Source organism: Oncorhynchus tshawytscha, linkage group LG01 (assembly GCF_018296145.1).
Source record: "Oncorhynchus tshawytscha isolate Ot180627B linkage group LG01, Otsh_v2.0, whole genome shotgun sequence".
Classification (NCBI taxonomy): domain Eukaryota; kingdom Metazoa; phylum Chordata; class Actinopteri; order Salmoniformes; family Salmonidae; genus Oncorhynchus; species Oncorhynchus tshawytscha.
This window is the reverse complement of record NC_056429.1, coordinates 14,931,560-14,956,619: the sequence shown is the minus strand read 5'-3', so window position 1 is coordinate 14,956,619 and position 25,060 is coordinate 14,931,560. Positions and strand designations below refer to the sequence as shown.

The 25,060-nt window shown below is 43.6% G+C and overlaps 1 protein-coding gene across 2 annotated transcripts; it reads left to right on the top strand.

Moving 5' to 3' along the window:
- The first annotated feature begins 18,597 nt into the window (after positions 1 to 18,597).
- amn1 (antagonist of mitotic exit network 1 homolog (S. cerevisiae)) lies at positions 18,598 to 24,678 on the top strand. Of its 2 annotated transcripts, none has more exons than XM_024389362.2 (7): positions 18,598 to 18,919; positions 19,222 to 19,354; positions 20,700 to 20,829; positions 21,191 to 21,408; positions 22,187 to 22,243; positions 22,612 to 22,723; positions 23,673 to 24,678. In XM_024389362.2, the coding sequence occupies exons 2-7, from the start codon at positions 19,271 to 19,273 to the stop codon at positions 23,738 to 23,740; spliced, it is 669 nt and encodes a 222-aa protein (XP_024245130.1). In that variant the 5' UTR covers positions 18,598 to 18,919; positions 19,222 to 19,270; the 3' UTR covers positions 23,741 to 24,678. The 2 variants fall into 2 exon arrangements, with proteins under 2 accessions (XP_024245130.1, XP_024245058.1); XM_024389290.2 differs by lacking the exon at positions 18,598 to 18,919 and adding an exon at positions 18,928 to 19,054 and having other exon boundaries at positions 23,673 to 24,677.
- The last annotated feature ends 382 nt before the right edge of the window (positions 24,679 to 25,060 follow it).

Sequence of the window (25,060 nt, the reverse complement as noted above, 5' to 3'; positions counted from 1 at the left end):
GTCCATCAACCGGGTACCCTTTCAGCCGAGGTGGACCAGACCCCACACTGTCCTACTAGTGGCTGACACAGCAGTGAAGGTGTCGGGAAGGAAGACCTGGATCCACGTGTCCCAGGTGAAAACTGTACCAACACCTACTGACTTGGGAGAGGCCGAGCAAGATGGAGAGGCTAGAGCAGGATGGAGAGGCTAGAGCAGGATGGAGAGGCTAGAGCAGATTGAGAGGCTAGAGCAGGATGGAGAGGCTAGAGCAGGATGGAGAGGCTAGAGCAAGATGGAGAGGCTAGAGCAGGATGGAGAGGCCGAGCAAGATGGAGAGGCTAGAGCAGGATGGAGAGACTAGAGCAGGATGGAGAGGCCGAGCAAGATGGAGAGGCCGAGCAAGATGGAGAGGCTAGAGCAGGATGGAGAGGCCGAGCAAGATGGAGAGGCTAGAGCAGGATGGAGAGACTAGAGCAGGATGGAGAGGCTAGAGCAGATTGAGAGGCTAGAGCAGGATGGAGAGGCCGAGCAAGATGGAGAGGCTAGAGCAGGATGGAGAGGCTAGAGCAGGATGGAGAGGCTAGAGCAGGATGGAGAGGCCGAACAAGATGGAGAGGCTAGAGCAGGATGGAGAGGCCAAGCAAGATGGAGAGGCTAGAGCAGGATGGAGAGGCTAGAGCAGGATGGAGAGACTAGAGCAGGATGGAGAGGCCGAGCAAGATGGAGAGGCTAGAGCAGGATGGAGAGGCTAGAGCAGGATGGAGAGGCCGAGCAAGATGGAGAGGTTAGAGCAGGATGGAGAGGCTAGAGCAGGATGGAGAGGCTAGAGCAGGATGGAGAGGCTAGAGCAGGATGGAGAGGCTAGAGCAGGATGGAGAGGCCGAACAAGATGGAGAGGCTAGAGCAGGATGGAGAGGCTGAGCAAGATGGAGAGGCTAGAGCAGGATGGAGAGGCTAGAGCAGGACGGAGAGACTAGAGCAGGATGGAGAGGCCGAGCAAGATGGAGAGGCTAGAGCAGGATGGAGAGGCCGAGCAAGATGGAGAGGTTAGAGCAGGATGGAGAGGCTAGAGCAGGATGGAGAGGCTAGAGCAGGATGGAGAGGCTAGAGCAGGATTTGATAGAGGAGGTGATGATGGAAAAGAAGGAGGAGTGTAGATCACACTGTAAAAAGGGCAATAATGTGAGGCATCGGGACATTTTTAGTTGGGGTAGTGTTTGTGGCGGCTGCTATAATCACTACCACTCCAAGGGGAGAAAATCAAACAACACTTTATATAGAGTGGATAGCTCGATATGAAGATAAACGGGTTCATTGGGAGAGGGTAACATCAAAAGTTGCTGAAGCCGTGAGCGTAACTAATTAAAAGGGCATGGTGATATGGGTGGCTCCATTAGAAAATAGGTCTAGTGTCCTAGACGTACGATGTTCTGATAAGGGGATGGTTCTCTTACAAACAGAAATTTGGAAAGAACATAATGGAACAGAGAGTTTGAGGAATGAAACCAGATTCTCGTCCCTCCCTCATCTTGGCATTGTGTGCGATAGACTCCAGTTAAAATAACAGCAGTTATTAAACTTCAAGTTAGTGTGAGCGGAGGACAAAACTTCAAGCCAGGTGAAGCTACAGACACGAAAGAGAGGGGATTATATCGGAGCAAGAGGTTTTACATACCTGTCACTCCGTATTACCCAACACCAACAGGAATGAAATGGTCAGGGAAGATTTTGGATAGTGGGGAGAAATAGCTTGTTGGGGCAATCAGACCCTGGACAATATTATGCGAAGAGAGTATATTGACCAGATAGTCCTTGTCGTTAAATGGCATGAGGAAAGCGAGGGATATGGGCAGATGAAGGCTTATTTACATTAGTTCACGAGACAAATATACACCAATGTCTGTGGCAGAGTGGGGGAGGTACAGGACATTCCTATGGAGTGTTGGTGTCGGATGTGGGGTTAACACATGTAAGCCCTCTCCAGGGTATCCCGAAAAACCAAGGCCATAGTCTTTACTGGGACAGGAAATATAGGAATATATGTGACAGAGGCGGAGAGATGCCTCGCCTATAAATTAAGAAAATGGGTGATAGACTCATTAGAGAATGATACCACTCCACTGTGTAAGGTTATACAGGGAATAGGTCAGTGTGGGAAAGACAGTGGTCTGTGCAGAGTGGAAGGACTACTATGAGGATAAGCTCAACTTGGAGGGAGGGTGATCATAACTGTCGCAAAAATAGTGTCATCATTTCATACTTTAATATTTTATTTTACTGATGATGGAACAACAATTGAAAGGGCAATGGTGGAAAAAGTACCCAACTGTCACCCAGTAAAAGTAAAAGTGGAGGTCACCCAGTAAAATACTACTTAAGTAAAAGTTTCAAAGTATTTGGTTCTAAATATACTTAAGTATCAAATGTAAAAGTATAAATAATTTCAAATTCCTTATATTAAGTAAAGCAGACAGCACCATTTTCTTGTTTTTAAAATGTACAGATAGCCAGGGGCACACTAACACTCCAACACTCAGACATCATTTTTAAAAGATGTGTTTGTGTTTAGTAAGTCCGCCAGATTTAAGGCCGTGGAGATGACCAGGGATGTTCTCTGGATAAGTGCGTGAATTGGACCATTTTCCTGTCCTGCTAAGCATTCAAAATTTTGGGTGTCAGAGAAAATGTATGGAGTAAAAAGTACATCATTTTCTTTATGAACGTAGTGAAGTAAAAGTTGCACAAAATAGAAATAGTAAAGTAAAGTACAGGCACCCCAAAAAACTACTTAAGTAGTACTTTAAAGTATTTTTACTTAAGTTCTTTACACCACTGTGAGAGGGTTGCCACAGACCCATGTATACAAGAAGTTACTGACAGTGACAGAGTTAAAGCAGTAACAATACTTACTGCTGTTACATTGGGAGTAATAACATAAGAGACTTAAGGTTGTGGGATGTGCTGTAGGAACAGCATGGTATTGGACTATTGATCAAATAATGTGGATTTTGGAGTATGCAGCTTCGGCAGTGTTGGCAGTTATGGGGGTAGCTCTGATGGCATTGTTAGAAGTCCATATAGTAAAAGCTTGTTGTTGAAACGCATCTATAATGTGGATTTGCCACAAGAGGAGGTGAAATAGCCCTTGATGGAAGACTGAGGAAAAGCATAATGGGGATATTTAGAGCCCTACTTTTTGTGGATCTTAGCAGACAAGCATATCAGTGGGCATAGGGTTCAGGGGTAGCAGGAGATTGTGTCAGTCTGGTTCCTCAAGCTGTGTTCAGAGATGTCGTTTATAAATGTATCTGCAAGGAAGCTTATGATAATCAGTAGAATTTAGGATTAATTTAACTCATGAGTGTTTTTTGTTGAATGTTTTCACATTTTCTCTATCTATCAAGTCTGTTTCTATCACACTCTCAGGTCTGGAGAAGAAAGAAGAAGAAAGTTGAAAGCAGGCATTTGAAATGATTGAAATGACCACCTCCATTCCTGTCATTATTGAAAGAGATCATGATACCTCACATCTCAAAATAGGGCTACTTAATGTTAGATCCCTTACTTCAAAGGCAATTATAGTCAATGAACTAATCACTGACCATAATCTTGATGTGATTGGCCTGACTGAAACATGGCTTAAGCCTGATGAATTTACTGTGTTAAATGAGGCCTCACCTCCTGGCTACACTAGTGAACATATCCCCCGTGCATCCCGCAAAGGCGGAGGTGTTGCTAACATTTACGATAGCAAATTTCAATTTACAAACAAAAAAAAGACGTTTTCGTCTTTTGAGCTTCTAGTCATGAAATCTATGCAGCCTACTCAATCACTTTTTATAGCTACTGTTTACAGGCCTCCTGGGCCATATACAGCGTTCCTCACTGAGTTCCCTGAATTCCTATCGGACCTTGTAGTCATAGCAGATAATATTCTAATCTTTGGTGACTTTAATATTCACATGGAAAAGTCCACAGACCCACTCCAAAAGGCTTTCGAAGCCATCATCGACTCAGTGGGTTTTGTCCAACATGTCTCTGGACCCACTCACTGTCACAGTCATACGCTGGACCTAGTTTTGTCCCATGGAATAAATGTTGTGGATCTTAATGTTTTTCCTCATAATCCTGGACTATCGGACCACTATTTTATTACGTTTGCAATTGCAACAAATAATCTGCTCAGACCCCAACCAAGGAACATCAAAAGTCGTGCTATAAATTCACAGACAACACAAAGATTCCTTGATGTCCTTCCAGATTCCCTCTGTCTACCCAAGGACGCCAGAGGACAAAAATCAGTTAACCACCTAACTGAGGAACTCAATTTAACCTTGCGCAATACCCTAGATGCAGTTGCACCCCTAAAAACTAAAAACATTTCTCATAAGAAACTAGCTCCCTGGTACACAGAAAATACCCGAGCTCTGAAGCAAGCTTCCAGAATATTGGAACGGAAATGGCGCCACACCAAACTGGAAGTCTTCCGACTAGCTTGGAAAGACAGTACCGTGCAGTACCGTAGAGCCCTTACTGCTGCTCGATCATCCTATTTTTCGAACTTAATTGAGGAAAATAAGAACAATCCGAAATTCCTTTTTGATACTGTCGCAAAGCTAACTAAAAAGCAGCATTCCCCAAGAGAGGATGACTTTCACTTTAGCAGTGATAAATTCATGAACTTCTTTGAGGAAAAGATTATGATTATTAGAAAGCAAATTACGGACTCCTCTTTAAATCTGCGTATTCCTTCAAAGCTCAGTTGTCCTGAGTCTGCACAACTCTCCCAGGACCTAGGATCAAGAGAGACGCTCAAGTGTTTTAGTACTATATCTCTTGACACAATGATGAAAATAATCATGGCCTCTAAACCTTCAAGCTGCATACTGGACCCTATTCCAACTAAACTACTGAAAGAGCTGCTTCCTGTGCTTGGCCCTCCTATGTTGAACATAATAAACGGCTCTCTATCCACCGGATGTGTACCAAACTCACTAAAAGTGGCAGTAATAAAGCCTCTCTTGAAAAAGCCAAACCTTGACCCAGAAAATATAAAAAACTATAGGCCTATATCGAATCTTCCATTCCTCTCAAATATTTTAGAAAACGCTGTTGCGCAGCAACTTACTGCCTTCCTGAAGACAAACAATGTATATGAAATGCTTCAGTCTGGTTTTAGACCCCATCATAGCACTGAGACGGCACTTGTGAAGGTGGTAAATGACATTTTAATGGCATCGGACCGAGGCTCTGCATCTGTCCTCGTGCTCCTAGACCTTAGTGCTGCTTTTGATACCATCGATCACCACATTCTTTTGGAGAGATTGGAAACCCAAATTGGTCTACACGGACAAGTTCTGGCCTGGTTTAGATCTTATCTGTCGGAAAGATATCAGTTTGTCTCTGTGAATGGTTTGTCCTCTGACAAATCAACTGTAAATTTCGGTGTTCCTCAAGGTTCCGTTTTGGGACCACTATTGTTTTCACTATATATTTTACCTCTTGGGGATGTTATTCGAAAACATAATGTTAACTTTCACTGCTATGCAGATGACACACAGCTGTACATTTCAATGAAACATGGTGAAGCCCCAAAATTGCCCTTGCTAGAAGCATGTGTTTCAGACATAAGGAAGTGGATGGCTGAAAACTTTCTACTTTTAAACTCGGACAAAACAGAGATGCTTGTTCTAGGTCCCAAGAAACAAAGAGATCTTCTGTTGAATCTGACAATTAATCTTAATGGTTGTACAGTCGTCTCAAATAAAATTGTGAAGGACCTCGGCGTTACTCTGGACCCTGATCTCTCTTTTGAAGAACAGATCAAGACCATTTCAAGGACAGATTTTTTCCATCTACGTAACATTGCAAAAATCAGAAACTTTCTGTCCAAAAATGATGCAGAAAAATTAATCCATGCTTTTGTCACTTCTAGGTTAGACTACTGCAATGCTCTACTTTCCGGCTACCCGGATAAAGCACTAAATAAACTTCAGTTAGTACTAAATACGGATGCTTGAATTCTGACTAGAACCAAAAAATGTGATCATATTACTCCAGTGCTAGCCTCTCTACACTGGCTTCCTGTCAAAGCAAGGGCTGATTTCAAGGTTTTACTGCTAACCTACAAAGCATTACATGGGCTTGCTCCTACCTATCTCTCTGATTTGGTCCTGCCGTACATACCTACACGTACGCTACGGTCACAAGACGCAGGCCTCCTAATTGTCCCTAGAATTTCTAAGCAAACAGCTGGAGGCAGGGCTTTCTCCTATAGAGCTCCATGTTTATGGAACGGTCTGCCTACCCATGTCAGAGACGCAAACTCGGTCTCAACCTTTAAGTCCTTACTGAAGACTTATCTCTTCAGTGGGTCATATGATTGAGTGTAGTCTGGCCCAGGAGTGGGAAGGTGAACGGAAAGGCTCTGGAGCAACGAACCGCCCTTGCTGTCTCTGCCTGGCCGGTTCCCCTCCTGGCCGGTTCCCCCCACTGGGATTCTCTGCCTCTAACGCTATTACAGGGGCTGAGTCACTGGCTTACTGGGGCTCTCTCTTGCCGTCCCTGGAAGGGGTGCGTCACCTGAGTGGGTTGATTCACTGATGTGGTCATCCTGTCTGGGATGGCGCCCCCCCTTGGGTTGTGCCATGGCGGAGTTCTTTGTGGGCTATACTCAGCCTTGTCTCAGGATGGTAAGTTGGTGGTTGAAGATATCCCTCTAGTGGTGTGGGGGCTGTGCTTTGGCAAAGTGGGTGGGGTTATATCCTTCCTGTTTGGCCCTGTCTGGGGTGTCCTCGGATGGGGCCACAGTGTCTCCTGACCCCTCCTGTCTCAGCCTCCAGTATTTATGCTGCAGTAGTTAATGTGTCGGGGGGCTAGGGTCAGTTTGTTATATCTGGAGTACCTCTCCTGTCCTATTCGGTGTCCTGTGTGAATCTAAGTGTGCGTTCTCTAATTCTCTCTTTCTCTCTCTCTCTCTCTCTCTCTCTCTCGGAGGACCTGAGCCCTAGGACCATGCCCCAGGACTACCTGACATGATGACTCCTTGCTGTCCCCAGTCCACCTGGCCGTGCTGCTGCTCCAGTTTCAACTGTTCTGCCTTATTATTATACGACCATGCTGGTCATTTATGAACATTTGAACATCTTGGCCATGTTCTGTTATAATCTCCACCCGGCACAGCCAGAAGAGGACTGGCCACCCCACATAGCCTGGTTCCTCTCTAGGTTTCTTCCTAGGTTTTGGCCTTTCTAGGGAGTTTTTCCTAGCCACCGTGCTTCTACACCTGCATTGCTTGCTGTTTGGGGTTTTAGGCTGGGTTTCTGTACAGCACTTTGAGATATCAGCTGATGTACGAAGGGCTATATAAATAAATTTGATTTGATTTGATTGCTTAGTGATATTAAACAACAAGAAATGTTTATGGTTTAATATTGGGGACTGATGGATTCTGTTCAAATGTAACATCTTTCAAGTTAAACTGTAGTTTGTTTGTATCCTGTTTAGTGAATGATTACTGTGAGTATTAATGGAGTTTAGGCCATTTTGAAAGGTTGACCTAATCAGATAAGAGGAAATTGCCCAGGATCAGAGAGCAGGGTCAGGCCCAGGACAATGAAGATGGATGGGGTGTGATTCTGACATCTAGCTAAACAAAGAGAGGACCATGGACATTCCACAGGGGAGAGATGGGAAACTCATTCAAATCAAAGTTTATTTGTCACTTGTGCCGAATACAACAGTGAAATGCTTACTTACAGGCTCTAACCAATAGTGCGGGGAAAAAAAGGTATGTGTGTGTAGGTAAGTATAGAAATAAAACAGTAAAAAGACATTTTCAAATAACAGTAGCAAGGCTTATTTTTACGCTACTGCTTATTGAGGTACATGTAGGTATGGTTAAAGTGACAATGCATATATGATTGTTACGGTTCTCTTGATGTGAAGGAGAGTCAGACCAAAATGCGGCGTGGCTATTGAGATTCATGTTTAATAAAAACAAAGTAAACACGAATCAATACAAAAATGTAATGTGAAAACCGAAACAGCCTAAACTGGTGCAAACTAACACTAGACAGTTACAAGGACAATCACCCACGACAAACTCAAAGAATATGGCTGCCTAAATATGGTTCCCAATCAGAGACAACGATAAACACCTGCCTCTGATTGAGAACCACTCCAGACAGCCATAGACTTTGCTAGATAACCCCACTAGCTACAATCCCAATACATACACACCAAAACCCCAAGACAAAACACACCACAATACAAAAACCCCATGCCACACCCTGGCCTGACCCAATACATGAAGAAAAACACAAAATACTTAGACCAGGGCGTGACAATGATGAACAGAGAGAAAGAGGGGTTAGCGGGTGGTGGGACACAATGCAGATAGCCCGGTTAGCCAATGTGCGGGAGCACTGGTTGGTCGGGCCAATTGAGGTAGTACGTACATGAATGTATAGTTAAAGTGACTATGCATATAAGATAAACAGAAAGTAGCATTGGGGTTATAAAATGTATAGCTGGGGAGGTGACACCTACAAGAGGGTGGTGACCAAAAGGAGGGAAGAGTATAAGATGTGTTGTGAACTTTCTATATGTATGCTCTCAGCTAACGGTATCCTTGGTAATAAACACTTGAAACTTCTCTTGAGCTTTTGGTCTCAATTCCTTATTGCTTGGAGGTTGCAATAGCATTTTTCTTTTTAACATCAGCAAAGTTAATATAATCCTGCAACATCTGGAGAACCTGTGCACATTACTCAGGTACACTTACAATTGTTCTAGGGTCCAACGCCTTTATTTTCTGCAGAGTTTCAGGGTTTTTGGAGTAAAACAGAAGATCATGCACACTCCTACTCTACCAGGCTGTCATAGAGAGCATTCTATTCTATGGCATTTCAGCCTGGTTTGGCAACTTCTTAGTTACCTTAAAATCAATCGCCTGGTCCAGACAGCCATGAAGGTGATGGGTGAGGTCTTTGAACCAACAATCCTGAGACAGGACAAGAAAATAAATGTCAGACCCCTCCCATGTACTCCACCCAGAGTTTCAGCTTCTCTCCTCAGTCAGACGCAACAGGGTTCCTCAGTGTAATCTGAACAGATATAAGCACTCCTTCAACCCCCTGTCAGTGAAACAACTAAACAGCAGTGTGTAGGGGAAGACCATGAGCAATGTGATATACAATGAGTGTACAAAACATGAATAACACCTTCATAATATTAAGTTGCACCCAATTCTGCCCTCAGAACAGCCTCAATTCATCAGGGCAGGACTCCACAAGATGTCAAAAGCGTTCCATAGGGATGCTGGCCCATGTTGAATCTTTGTTGACGCTTTCCACAGTTGTGTCAAGTAGGTTGGATGTCCTTTGGGTGGTGAACCATTCTTGATGCACACTGGAAACTGTTGAGCGTGAAAAACCCAGCGTCGTTGCAGTTATTGACACAAACCGGTGCAACTGGCATCTAGTACAATACCCCATTCAAAGGCACTTATAGATTTTGTCTAGCAGCTGCCCATTCACCCTCTGAATGGCACACATACACAAGCCATGTCTCAATTGTCTCTAGGTTTAAAAATCCTTCTTTAACCTGTCTACACCTTTTCATCTACACTGATTGAAGTGACATCAATAAGGGATCACAGCTTTCACCTGGATTCACCTAGTCTTTGTCAGGGAAAGAGCAGGTGTCCTCAATGTTTTATATACTTAGTCATATATATATATATATATATATATATATACACACACACACATACACACTGCTCAAAAAAATAAAAGGAACACTAAAATAACACATCCTAGATCTGAATGAATGAAATATTCTTATTAAATATTTTTTTCTTTACATAGTTGAATGGGCTGACAACAAAATCACACAAAAATGATCAATGGAAATCAAATTTATCAACCCATGGAGGTCTGGATTTGGAGTCACACTCAAAATTAAAGTGGAAAACCACACTACAGGCTGATCTAACTTTGATGTAATGTCCTTAAAACAAGTCCAAATGAGGCTCAGTAGTGTGTGTGGCCTCCACATGCCTGTATGACCTCCCTACAACGCCTGGGCATGCTCCTGATGAGGTGGTGGATGGTCTCCTGAGGTATCTCCTCCCAGACCTGGACTAAAGCATCCGTCAACTCCTGGACAGTCTGTGGTGCAACGTGGCGTTGGTGGATGGAGCGAGACATGATGTCCCAGATGTGCTCAATTGGATTCAGGTCTGGGGAACGGGCGGGCGAGTCCATAGCATCAATGCCTTCCTCTTACAGGAACTGCTGACACACTCCAGCCACATGAGATCTAGCATTGTCTTGCATTAGGAGGAACCCAGGGCCAACCACACCAGCATATGGTCTCACAAGGGGTCTGAGGATCTCATCTCGGTACCTAATGGCAGTCAGGCTACCTCTGGCGAGCACATGGAGGGCTGTGCGGACCCCCAAAGAAATGCTACCCCACACCATGACTGACCCACCGCCAAACCGGTCATGCTGGAGGATGTTGCAGGCAGCAGAACGTTCTCCACGGCGTCTCCAGACTGTCACGTCTGTCACATGTGCTCAGTGTGAACCTACTTTCAACTGTGAAGAGTACAGGGCGCCAGTGGCGAATTTGCCAACCTTGGTGTTCTCTGGCAAATGCCACACTTCCTGCACGGTGTTGGGCTGTAAGCACAACCCCAACAAAGTACTTCCGGTGCCGACAGAGATGGCCGCCTCGCTTCGAGTTCCTAGGAAACTATGCAGTTTTTTTTTTTTTACGTGTTATTTCTTACACTAGTACCCCAGGTCATCTTAGGTTTCTTTACATACAGCCGACAAGAACTACTGAATATAAGATCAGCGTCAACTCACCATCAGTACGACCAAGAATATGTTTTTTGACGTGGATCCTGTGTTCTGCCTTACAACCAGTGTAACCGAGTGGATCACATGCAGCGACCAAAAAAAAAAAAAACGACTCAGAAAAAGAGGGAAACGAAGCGGTCTTCTGGTCAGACTCCGGAGACGGGCACATCGTGCACCACTCCCTAGCATTCTTCTTGCCAATGTCCAGTCTCTTGACAACAAGGTTGATGAAATCCGAGCAAGGGTAGCATTCCAGAGGGACATCAGAGACTGTAACGTTCTCTGCTTCACGGAAACATGGCTAACTGGAGAGACGCAATCCGAAGCGGTGCAGCCAGCGGGTTTCTCCACGCATCGCGCCGACAGAAACAAACATCTTTCTGGTAAGAAGAGGGGCGGGGGCGTATGTCTTATGGCCAACGTGATGGTGTGATGAAAGAAACATACAGGAACTCAAATCCTTCTGTTCACCTGATTTAGAATTCCTCACAATCAAATGTAGACCGCATTATCTACCAAGAGAATTCTCTTCGATTATAATCACAGCCGTATATATCCCCCAAGCAGACACATCGATGGCTCTGAACGAACTTTATTTAACTCTCTGCAAACTGGAAACGATTTATCCGGAGGCTGCATTCATTGTAGCTGGGGATTTTAACAAGGCTAATCTGAAAACAAGACTCCCTAAATTTTATCAGCATATCGATTGCGCAACCAGGGGTGGAAAGACCCTGGATCATTGTTACTCTAACTCCGCGACGCATATAAGGCCCTGCCCCGCCCCCTTTCGGAAAAGCTGACCACGACTCCATTTTGTTGATCCCTGCCTACAGACAGAAACTAAAACAAGAAGCTCCCACGCTGAGGTCTGTCCAACGCTGGTCCGACCAAGCTGACTCCACACTCCAAGACTGCTTCCATCACGTGGACTGGGAGATGTTTCGTATTGCGTCAGACAACAACATTGACGAATACGCTGATACGGTGTGCGAGTTCATTAGAACGTGCGTTGAAGATGTGTTCCCATAGCAACGATTAAAACATTCCCTAACCAGAAACCGTGGATTGATGGCAGCATTCGTGTGAAACTGAAGGCACGAACCACTGCTTTTAATCAGGGCAAGGTGTCTGGTAACATGGCTGAATACAAACAGTGCAGCTATTCCCTCCGCAAGGCTATCAAACAAGCTAAGCGCCAGTACAGAGACAAAGTAGAATCTCAATTCAACGGCTTAGACACAAGAGGTATGTGGCAGGGTCTACAGTCAATCACGGACTACAGGAAGAAACCCAGCCCAGTCACGGACCAGGATGTCTTGCTCCCAGGCAGACTAAATAACTTTTTGCCCGCTTTGAGGACAATACAGTGCCACTGACACGGCCTGCAACGGAAACATGCGGTCTCTCCTTCACTGCAGCCGAAGTGAGTAAGACATTTAAACGTGTTAACCCTCGCAAGGCTGCAGGCCCAGACGGCATCCCCAGCCGCGCCCTCAGAGCATGCGCAGACCACCTGGCCAGTGTGTTTACGGACATATTCAATCAATACCTATACCAGTCTGCTGTTCCCACATGCTTCAAGAGGGCCACCATTGTTCCTGTTCCCAAGAAAGCTAAGGTAACTGAGCTAAACGACTACCGCCCGTAGCACTCACATCCGTCATCATGAAGTGCTTTGAGAGACTAGTCAAGGACCATATCACCTCCACCCTACCTGACACCCTTGACCCACTCCAATTTGCTTACCGCCCAAATAGGTCCACAGACGATGCAATCTCAACCACACTGCACACTGCCCTAACCCATCTGGACAAGAGGAATACCTATGTGAGAATGCTGTTCATCGACTACAGCTCGGCATTCAACACCATAGTACCCTCCAAGCTCGTCATCAAGCTCGAGACCCTGGGTCTCGACCCCGCCCTGTGCAACTGGGTACTGGACTTCCTGACGGGGCCCCCAGGTGGTGAGGGTAGGCAACAACATCTCCTCCCCGCTGATCCTCAACACTGGGGCCCCACAAGGGTGCGTTCTGAGCCCTCTCCTGTACTCCCTGTTCACCCACGACTGCGTGGCCATGCACGCTCCAACTCAATCATCAAGTTTGCGGACGACACAACAGTGGTAGGCTTGATTACCAACAACGACGAGACGGCCTACAGGGAGGAGGTTAGGGCCCTCGGAGTGTGGTGTCAGGAAAATAACCTCACACTCAACGTCAACAAAACTAAGGAGATGATTGTGGACTTCAGGAAACAGCAGAGGGAACACCCCCATCCACATCGATGGAACAGTAGTGGAGAGGGTAGCAAGTTTTAAGTTCCTCGGCATACACATCACAGACAAACTGAATTGGTCCACTCACACAGACAGCATCGTGAGGAAGGCGCAGCAGCGCCTCTTCAACCTCAGGAGGCTGAAGAAATTCGGCTTGTCACCAAAAGCACTCACAAACTTCTACAGATGCACAATCGAGAGCATCCTGGTGGGCTGTATCACCGCCTGGTATGGCAACTGCACCGCCCTCAACCGTAAGGCTCTCCAGAGGGTAGTGAGGTCCCGGGGGCAAACTACCTGCCCTCCAGGACACCTACACCACCCGATGCTACAGGAAGGCCATAAAGATCATCAAGGACATCAACCACCGAGCCACTGCCTGTTCACCCCGCTGCCATCCAGAAGGCGAGGTCAGTACAGGTGCATCAAAGCTGGGACCGAGAGACTGAAAAACAGCTTCTATCTCAAGGCCATCAGACTGTTAAACAGCCACCACTAACATTGAGTGGCTACTGCCAACACACTGTCAATGACACTGACTCTACTCCAGCCACTTTAATCATGGGAATCGATGGGAAATGATGTAAATATATCACTAGCCACTTTAAACAATGCTACCTTATATAATGTTACTTACCCTACATTGTTCATCTCATATGCATACGTTGATACTGTACTCTATATCATCGACTGCATCCTTATGTAATACATGTATCACTAGCCACTTTAACTATGCCACTTGGTTTACATACTTATCTCATATGTATATACTGTACTCGATATCATCTACTGTATCTTGCCTATGCTGCTCTGTACCATCACTCATTCATATATCCTTATGTACATATTCTTTATCCCCTTACACTGTGTATGACAGTAGTTTTTTTTGGAATTGTTAGTTAGATTACTTGCTCGTTATTACTGCATTGTCGGAACTAGAAGCACAAGCATTTCGCTACACTCGCATTAACATCTGCTAACCATGTGTATGTGACAAATAAAATTTGATTTGATTTGATTTGGACGTCGGGCCCTCATACCACCCTCATGGAGTTTCTGTTTCTGACCGTTTGAGCAGACACATGCACATTTGTGGCCTGCTGGAGGTCATTTTTCAGGGCTCTGGCAGTGCTCCTCCTGCTCCTCCTTGCACAAAGGTGGAGGTAGCGGTCCTGCTGCTGGGCTGTTGCCCTCCTACGGCCTCCTCCATGTCTCCTGATGTACTGGCCTGTCTCCTGGTAGCGCCTCCATGCTCTGGACACTACGCTGACAGACACAGCAAACCTTCTTGCCACATCTCGCATTGATGTGCCATCCTGGATGAGCTGCACTACCTGAGCCACTTGTGTGGGTTTTAGACTCTGTCTCATGCTACCACTAGAGTGAAAGCACCGCCAGCATTCAAAAGTGACCAAAACATCAGCCAGGAAGCATAGGAACTGAGAAGTGGTCTGTGGTCCCCACCTGCAGAACCACTCCTTTATTGGGGGTGTCTTGCTAAATGCCTATAATTTCCACCTGTTGTCTATTCCATTTGCACAACAGCATGTGAAATGTATTGTCAATCAGTGTTGCTTCCTAAGTGGACAGTTTGACTTCACAGAGGTGTGATTGACTTGGAGTTACATTGTGTTTAAGTGTTCCCTTTATTTTTTTGAGAAGTGTATATACAGTGCCTTGCGAAAGTATTCGGCCCCCTTGAACTTTGCGACCTTTTGCCACATTTCAGGCTTCAAACATAAAGATATAAAACTGTATTTTTTTGTGAGGAATCAACAACAAGTGGGACACAATCATGAAGTGGAACGACATTTATTGGATATTTCAAACTTTTTTAACTGATAGAGACATACCCCAAGCGACTTACAGCTGTAATCACAGCAAAAGTTGGCGCTACAAAGTATTAACTTAAGGGGGTTGAATAATTTTGCACACCCAATTTTTCAGTTTTTGATTTGTTAAAAAAGTTTGAAATATCCAATAAATGTCGTTCCACTTCATGATTGTGTCCCACTTATTGATGATTCTTCACAAAAAAATACAGTTTTATATCTTTGTGTGTATGTATGTACGTATGTACTGATGCGGTAGCACAATAAGGGGTTCTGAGGACACCTCCTTCACTGGATCAGCACACACCATCACCACCGGTTCCGCATCTTGAGTGGGGGCCGTAGAGCTGGCCTAAAGAGATGCCTTGCATTCGGGCACCGTACCCAGAAGGGGGAGAGAGAGGGCCATCGAAGGAACGAGGAAGAGCTAGACTAGCAGTAGAAGTTGAATGGGTTAAACTGATGCAAGAGTTGGGGATAGAGGATGCATCTGTCATTAGTAATGTTTCACAGTAACATGTCAAACTGACCCTTTACAGAAATAGCTCGCCACAAGGTTAGAATATGACTCAGCGCTAAAGCCGACCTGGCCCCGAAAATAGTATATAAGGAGAGTGCCTTCCTTAAGAGGGCATAATAGTGCTACTTGACTTATCACCGATGGACAGCTCGTGATACTTCAACTATCATCAACCTACCGGTAATAGGTAATATCTGACTTTCATACTCTAGAACAATTGTATCTCTTGACTTCTGATTTCTGAACGAGACATACTGAGACAACTACCCTCCACACTCCTCGTGCTGAATAAATCAACCTCCTAACCGAGGTGGATGAATAGCAACAGTGGTGTTATAAGGGTTTTTTGTCTCGAACCGTTCTCTTCACTAATCAGTAAATCATAGTACAAACTTCTAGTAGGATAAACAGATAGTAAGTGATTGGATAAGCCTCTGGAGAAATTGTGAGTAGAAGAACATACTCTTTGGGGACCAACCAGGTCAACCAGGGTGGCAGGGTAGCCTAGTGGTTAGAGCATTGGACTAGTAACCGAAAGGTTGCAAGTTCAAATCCCCGAGCTGACAAGGTACAAAATCTGTAGTTGTGCCCCTGAACAGGCAGTTAACCCACTGTTCCTAGGCCGTCATTGAAAATAAGAATTTGTTCTTAACTGACTTGCTTAAAGGTTATAAAAAATAAAATAAAAACCTAAGGTAATTAACTGCTTGTTGAAATACATATCTAAGGCATTAATAGTGGTAATTTTTTTGATGATTGTCGATGTTATAGATTAAGGACAAAGAGGAAACTGTAATAACGTGTACAACTGTGTGACTTGCAAACATTGAATAAAAAGTAGAAACTAGACACAAAACCCTAGGGGAGAGAACGCCTCTGACACTGCAGTTCTAGGGGAACAAGTCTAGTTTCTACACAAAAGACAATTTAAAGGATTGGACAGCCAACTCATTTATATTGTAAAAAGCAAAGTTACTCTGTATTAATATTCAAGCAGTATTAACCGACGGGTGTTGGCATTAAATCGTTTGTCTAGATACTAGAGTGATTGGGAACCCTATAAGAGCAATGGCGGGTTGAAGAGTCTACTCTTTGGGAACCCTATAAGAGCAATGGCGGGTTGAAGAGTCTACTCTTTGGGAACCCTATAAGAGCAATGGCGGGTTGAAGAGTCTACTCTTTGGGAACCCTATAAGAGCAACGGCGGGTTGAAGAGTCTACTCTTTGGGAACCCTATAAGAGCAATGGCGGGTTGAAGAGTCTACTCTTTGGGAACCCTATAAGAGCAATGGCGGGTTGAAGAGTCTACTCTTTGGGAACCCTATAAGAGCAATGGCGGGTTGAAGAGTCTACTCTTTGGGAACCCTATAAGAGCAATGGTGGGTTGAAGAGTCTACTCTTTGGGAACCCTATAGAGCAACGGCGGGTTGAAGAGTCTACTCTTTGGGAACCCTATAAGAGCAATGGCGGGTTGAAGAGTCTACTCTTTGGGAACCCTATAAGAGCAATGGCGGGTTGAAGAACTCTTTGGGAACCCTATAATAAGAGCAATGGCGGGTTGAAGAGTCTACTCTTTGGGAACCCTATAAGAGCAACGGCGGGTTGAAGAGTCTACTCTTTGGGAACCCTATAAGAGCAATGGCGGGTTGAAGAGTCTACTCTTTGGGAACCCTATAAGAGCAATGGCGGGTTGAAGAGTCTACTCTTTGGGAACCCTATAAGAGCAACGGCGGGTTGAAGAGTCTACTCTTTGGGAACCCTATAAGAGCAATGGTGGGTTGAAGAGTCTACTCTTTGGGAACCCTATAGAGCAACGGCGGGTTGAAGAGTCTACTCTATAAAAGGTAAATACTCTAAGTCTGATTGATATTATCTAAGATCCCGAAACACTAAAACAGGTTATAGGCTACATGTGCACCACCAAGTTAGAACAGTAGGTGAAATTAAGAGGTGAAAATATACAAAATTATTAGGATGAGGCACATTGTACATCGTTTTGGGTCTTTGCATGTCAAAAAAGATACATATCATAAGACTATTTGACGTTAAATAAGCTTTAATTTGACACGTCAAATAACACTATTCTATTATAGAATGTTGTGTGTACTGAATTTTCACATGCAAGCCAAGCGCCACCACTACTATCAGTAGCACTGTCAAACAAGCATACACCTGTCACAAATTATGTGTTTACAATACCGCGTTGGTGAACATAGACCAAATGATTAGGGTGAGGCACATGAGCAACTAACAGCTTACTACACAACATACACTTGGTATTACTTTCTTAGCTACAGTATACATATCTCTCTTGCATATTACATAATTTATGCAGCATGCAAGACTTTTTTGGACTGACTTTGTGATATGCTCATTTAAACAGGAAGGTGGGCTGGTGCGGCAGTCCTTTGTGGGCACATTTTGTCATCAATGTCTGGCATTCTCTGAATTTATGGTGGGAAACGGGAAGAAAAAAAACACACAGCCACTCCAATGAAAAGCAAGGCTGGTGATTGCTTTGAAATGCTTGCAGTTAGCCAATGATTCCTTCCAAACGACTCATTGTTGAATTTGCGATTTCCAACTTGTTGTGTAATCTTTATGTCCAATGGCCGATGAGTACCGATCTATAATTTCTCTTCATTATTTATCTTCATATGACAAGGATTAAAAATAATTTGCCAGTAGATTGTGGACTTGATTCATGATGATGATGACTATAACGTGATTTGAGGTCATTTTATCTGTGGCCAATGACCTTGAGCCTTCTTGGAAGGGCACTTGTAATATAGCTATGCCAGTGGCAGGACACAAAGGGCTGAAATGTTGGATATCTACCCTTACTAAGGATTTCCATTTAGCGATGTGGTGGTGTCCCGATGAGTGACAGAAGACTGAGCCAATCACGGCGCAATACTTCTATTTTCCGCTGGCTAAAAGTATTTTTTTTGTTCAAAAGTATCTGTAATATGATTACAATAAAACATTTAAAATCATTTTAAAAGACATAAAAGGCATAAAATACACTTTTTATCCCGGGTAGGTGTAGTTTGCCCCGGGTGAAAAGTGACTGACTGGGATTGTTCGACATTGCGCATTGATGAGAAGGTCGCCTATTCTGTGAAGAGCGAGGCTGCAATCATTCAATTCGCCCTTGCACTCCTTCTAAACAACGCTTTAAAAAAATATATATATATATATATATATATATATTTACAATTTGTCAAAAACGCAGTCCACTCTGTGTTACAGATTATAATTTTGGAAACAGAAACCTGTATGGAAATCAAATGTTTCATCGATGAAAATATTTGCTGAATTTCGGCCAAAATCTTTTTCCATCTTTTCCCACAGCCGACCACTGGGCTTCCTGTCGTCACCAAATTTGGTAGTGAGTGGAAACTCTAACCGGATGCTTCACATTTATACATCTGGTGAGATATCTGGCTCATTGTTTTATCTGTGTTTGGATCACCTGTCAGGGAGCTAGCTTTAGGAGGTTAGCTTCTCCATACCCACTTGCCCAGACACAGGAGTGGCATTTTGGCAATGGATTCGCTTTTGAATATGTGAGTGGGTAGCTCTGACAGGTTACAGAAATGTTAGTTTTTTGAGCGTCTATGAAATGTGATTTGTAACAATTCGTCTAGCTAGCTAGCTAGGTGTCTAGGGTAACTAACGTCACCTACTAATTAGATAGCTACATGTTCATTGATGTACATTTCCGTTCTTGCAGAAGCGCCGTATATGTCGCAATCTATGCGGACAGATATCTCAGTAACTTCATGGCTTTACCTGCGGGCATAAAAGACACGCTGCTACGAATCATGTCATCACAGGGCACGGTGACTGACCTAAACATCAGCCAGGTATTAGCTGTGTGTTATATGAAATACGGTTGTCCACTGTGGTTCTGGAGAATTCCTGTTCTGGAACCACAGTGGACACTTTCAGTTCTGACTGTGTGCAGGTTTTTGTTCCAGCTTAGCAGTACATATATCATCCACCAGCAGCGCCCTCAATTGAGCTAGGGCATGTGTGTAGCCAAGGATTATGGATATACTGACAAGATACATCTCTCAAACCTAACAATGGGAGTCAGCCACAAAGCAGCACAGCAGGTATTGGGAATTTTCCAGTACATGTGTGCACATTATACATCTTAGAGTAGTAAGCAGAATCAGTGCACTCTATATGTGTGTCTAGGTCATTAGGCTAATGGAAGCCATTACCTAGTCCAGTGAGGTTCATTAGATGTGCATTATGAGCAATAGGTTTGCATTACTTAAGCACCATTAGACATGCACATGCATTAGGAGTGTGCATGTCTGTTTATTTTTGTATCTTTGCTATGGTTGCGCCACCAACAGAATCTATGCCCTAATGTCTGCCAATAAGAAAATGGAAACCAAGCTGAAGTGAGTGCAAGGCAAAAAGATAATGGTGGCTAAATGCCAGAGGGGATGAGTCATTAACATACAGAGGAGTTACTATGTGTGTGACGTAAGGATGAAAACTGTAAAGAAAGTGTGTGCCGAGGCTGGAAAGTTGGTTGAACGTGGACCAGCTCGGCTTGTTACTTTGTAATAAAGTCTATTTGTATTCACAAGTTCCGGTATCTGAGAAATATGATTGAGCAAATATTTCCACGACACAAGCTGTCTAGCTCCCACCTATTATTATTTTTGGCTTGGTGGATACAATTCAATATAGTAATCCTATTTTGAATATTCGATGAGGGTCGTTGAGGTGAACTGCTTGTATTCAATGGAGAGATGCGCTATGCTACTAGCCTCATACCATGAATATGCATAGATACCCTGAGACAACTCCAATATTATTATTTTTTTCTCAGAGTTGCCGGGATGTCACGTGTCCTACTTATCAGTACATTTGTAACAACTTAAGCATTACAAAACTTCTATTTGATATAATCCACCTCACGTTGCAAATAAACCCCCCCCAAAAAATGGATGACCAAATTCAACACACTCTTATTGACCTCCATACAACAACTTCTTGCTTGGTGGGCGACACAAAAAAAAGACTGCCTGTTGGAAGGAGACAGATTTTCCCCCGAGTTGGGCCTTTCTCTTCCTCTCTGGTTTGGCCAGCACTAACACACATGATTCTAATCAACGTCATGTTATTCATTCTGTGTTACTACTGGGATACAACCAACTCCTGCACACTTCCTACTGTGTTTGTCCTCAGCTGATGCATCTTGGGACACACAAGCTGGACATGGTGAACTGCAGAGTGTCTGACTCCGCCCTGCAACAGATCCGCTGTCCGCAGCTCCGGACGATCCTTCTGCGAGGCCAACCCAGCATCACCTCAGATGGTACCTGCCTACCAAATGGAACATTTTCGGTGTTAAAGAAAAACCCATCTGGACCATCTCTTTGTTTACAATACAGTACTTTACAATGTAATGAACATCATAATACAATACATTGCCTTTGATAATGGCTGACCCTTGCTGTGACCCCACTCTGAGGTTGTCTCAGGGGGAGTTGGGATTTGCAAAAAACACATTTCCAATTCACACATGCATATAATACAGACTTGTACATGTGTGAAACTGGTCAAATATAAGCACCCACAAAGTAAATATTATTACAACACAATATGACATATGATGTGATCTAATACAATTACATTGTTCTACACAACTAACATGTTGATTGGTCGGTTCTCTGTAGGTGTGAGGGCCCTGGCGGCCTCCTGCCCAGGCCTGCAGGTCGTGGATCTGACCGAGTGTGCTGCAGTGACCGATGAAGGTGTCCTGGCGCTGGCCCACGGCTGCAGTTCGCTGGAGGTCCTCTCCCTCTGGGGCTGCTCTGCTGTGGGAGACGCCGCCCTGCTGGCACTGGCAGGAAACTGCAGGCTTCTCCATAGCCTCAATCTCTCGGGAACCCAGGTAATTCAATTAAGTGAGTGAGATGCTTATTACGTTTTCACTGCAGATTCACGCACAGATTGGATGACATATCTCTCTAAATAAACTTCAACCCTGGGTTTAGGACTGAATACTTTGAAGGCTGCGTTCCTCCTATTCCTAAGATTTAGATTATCTTAGTATAACAGGAATTTATGGTTTATCCCTCTGGAACGCAGCATTACCAGATTGGTACTTTGACGCTTTGGAAGAGGAACATTTAATTTGTCATCTTATATGGCCTGAATAAGGAACAGGTCATCCTGTTCCTCTTAGTATCTGTAAGATTGCTCAATCGCATGGTTTCAAGTAGCTCTTTTGACTTAATCAGTCTGTTTTATAACTGTTTCTAAACTGCCATGTTATAACTTTTTGTGAAACAATCTTTTGTGGTTTCTGTTAACTGAGGTTGTGTGTCCTTGGTATGATTTGTCTGCTACCTCTGGGACTGTTATCTAGTGATAAGTAGAAGTAACTGACTCATCCAAGTGACATATGACCCCCCACACACACACACCCCTCCCCATTTTTTCTATAAATGTCTGCATGAACAAAGAGCGATTGTAATAGTTTTTTTCCCTTGCATGTATGCTCGTAATAAAGCTTTTGTATATTGAGATCCAACTGAGAGGTTTTTCCACCACAACGCACATTAGAAGTACCAAACTTCTGATGTAGCTAATGTACACTGCTTATTGCTTGTAAGTATTTAGTTGTCAATCACCTCAGCAAAAATAAGATCATATGTGCTTTGTTTCAGGTTACAGATGAGGGTGTCATTGGGCTGGCTACTGCACCGTGCTCTAATAGTTTGAAGGTAAGAAGACCAACAAATGTGCATATGAAAATCATTTCCTCATAGAGGACAATAAACTCTGTCCCTTTATGCTTTTGTTGTTGTGTAGATCTTGTTTGTTTCAAACTTAAAATGATAAATTAATACCCCTAGTATAGTATAAGTGTGCAAAAAAGTAGCTATGGGCACAAGTTCTTCAAGGTTGATGGCTATGGCAGCAACTTAGTATCTAAGCACACTTGGAAAGATAACATCCAACCTTGATTCAAGTCTTCTTTGTTTTTATACAAAGACTTCCAAGTGTGACATTTTCCCATGTTATTTTGGAGCCAGAGTATTATGTCTAGGCAGACAGGGATCTATAAACTATGTGATTGGATGTGTTGTAGGAACTCCAGTTGGCCCGATGTCGTAACCTGACAGGCAAGGCCGTGAAGGCTGTCCTTACAAACTGCCCCAACGTCCGGATCTTTACCTTCGATGGATGTCCTCTCATCACTGGTGAGCCTTTAGCTCAAAGTAGAAGTTGTCTACTATAACAGCATTAAGAATGTACCGTAAGCTCACTCCACAGCTGATTAGAAATGTTGCCGATGGAGTTATCCAATTTGATCTTTTGATAGCTCAAACAGTTGGTAGGTTGAGGGCGGTCACGTGTGTCTGCGAGCAGAGAGCCTGGTATGGGGACTGGGACAGTGGAGGAAAATATACTGTTAGCAGCACCGTCTGTTTCACTAGCTCAGTCCAGACCTGTATGTGTGTTTATAAATTGGTATTCAAAAGACAAGTGTGGTAAATTTTCAACTGTATAGTATTAGTTATTTACTCTGAAAATTAGAACCTCGCAGACACTAGAGAAGCTTAACCAAGTTTAATTCTTCCCAAAGGGTCGATACAGCTGTAATTCAGACAACCAACATTTCACACAAGCACTGATATTTAACCCTTTCTCCGAGGCTGAGTCTCCTCCTCCACAAATGAACAGGCAATGCATCTCTGTTGCTAGACAGAACCTTAGTGATATCTGTTCTTCTTCACTTCATCTGACCTGACCTCTACCCCAAAGTGCTCACTCTTCCCTAACTCAAGGCTGTCATGGTTATTGATACCAATCTGTCTCTCTTCTCCTGCCAGAGGATCTCTGATGGCTAACAATAACATATCCTGACATAATGTAAACGTTATACATTACACTCTCTCCCACATTGACATTGTTAGTTTCTAAAATCTCCACCCATCTCCTCTTATCAATGCCTGCCACATGTAATTGCTTCCCTGCACTCAACACATTCCAAGCTTACTTGCACACACTATGTACCTTCCTCCTATAACCCTTAACATCTGGTGTAGACCCTCTAAATCTTAGCACTCCATCAGTGAAATGAATAAGTATATTTCACATTCTCAAAACCCAACAACAGCTAAAACCTTAACCTCCTTTGTCTTTCAGATCAAGAGGCCCTGCATAACCTTTTAGGCCCAGATAAGTTCCAACAGGTATCATGGACAGTGTACTGAGGGAAAAGTTACCCATAAATGCAGACCTAGGAACAGATTACCCTACCCACAATCCTTAACCTACCCATTAGATTATCTGACCCTGGATCAAGGCATTAGGAGCAACTTGTACTTACTCCAAGGGAGCACTGAAGAGGATGGCAGGAGGAGGGATGGAAAGAACACACACAAACTCCTTAAAAGCTTCTGGGACCGAAGTGACTGAACTAGGCTAATGGTTGTTATTTACAGTCCGCTAAAGAAAAAAACACCGGTCTCAGTAAATCTTAGCTTTGTAGTGTGATTATCATCAATAACAGTGGTTGAAGATCAAACCTCGATAGTTAGTTGGATGTGCTGCTCAGTGTTCTATTCTCTGTCAATGTTTGCAATTTATACACAGAAAAACATTTCATATTTATTTATTCTCTAACCATTTTTTTTTTTGTAAATGCACTTAGGACATTCTTTTCACTGTACTTCATTTGAGATGTCCTTGCTGTAACCTGGTTGTATGCACGCAGCACCCTGTCCTTGATTTAGAAATGGTTACTCTCTTCTCCTGTTGTAAATATGTAAGCATTAAAGTAGTGATACAATCTTACATTTGGAAATAAATAATATGTTGGAGCCAAGTCTGTTCAGGTACACTGGGATGCGAACTGCATGTTTAACTATATGTGTAACATGGAAAAACATGCTTCTCTCTCTATCTGTTTGGGCCCTTCACATAGTAGTAGGTTCATTGCATGTATGTTAGGTAAAGGCTCTTCTCAGGAAGGTATGGGCTTCTTTGCCTTTGTACTTCTTATGTAAAACAAAGAAGATAAGATGTACCAATGCATACATGACCTTCATTACAGAAGGTATGCTGATGGAAACATGATGCACCTGAGCTCAATTTCAAGTCTCATCGCAAAGGGTCTGAATACTTATGTAATTAAAGTACTTTTTTTTTATTTTGCAAAAAAATAAAATCTGTTTGCACTTTTTCATTATGGGGTATTGTGTGTAGATTGATGTGAGAACATTTATTTAATACATTTTAGAATAAGGCTGTAGCGCAACCAAATGTGGAAAAGGGGAAGGGATCTGAATACTTTCCAAATTCACTGTACATTTAGAATACATTTCAAAGATAAGAACGATGGTAGCTGAGAATTAATCAAAGATTCTAATATTTTAGCTAGGCAAGAAGGCCGATAATTATCTAGGTCACATGGGTCATAACCTTTGTGAAGGGGCGTACATGGACCACCTTACAAACCCTTGGGATAGTACCAGGTTAATGATTCAGCAATCAGAGAGGCAGAGAGCTGCAGCAAAAATGGATCAAGCATA

Excerpts from the sequence above, each read along its gene's own strand:
- amn1 (XM_024389290.2), top strand. The coding sequence starts at position 19,035 with ATGGATTCGCTTTTGAATAT. Across the intron at positions 19,355-20,699 it reads CTGACCTAAACATCAGCCAG|CTGATGCATCTTGGGACACA; the intron begins GTATTAGCTGTG and ends GTTTGTCCTCAG. Across the intron at positions 20,830-21,190 it reads ACCCAGCATCACCTCAGATG|GTGTGAGGGCCCTGGCGGCC; the intron begins GTACCTGCCTAC and ends GGTTCTCTGTAG.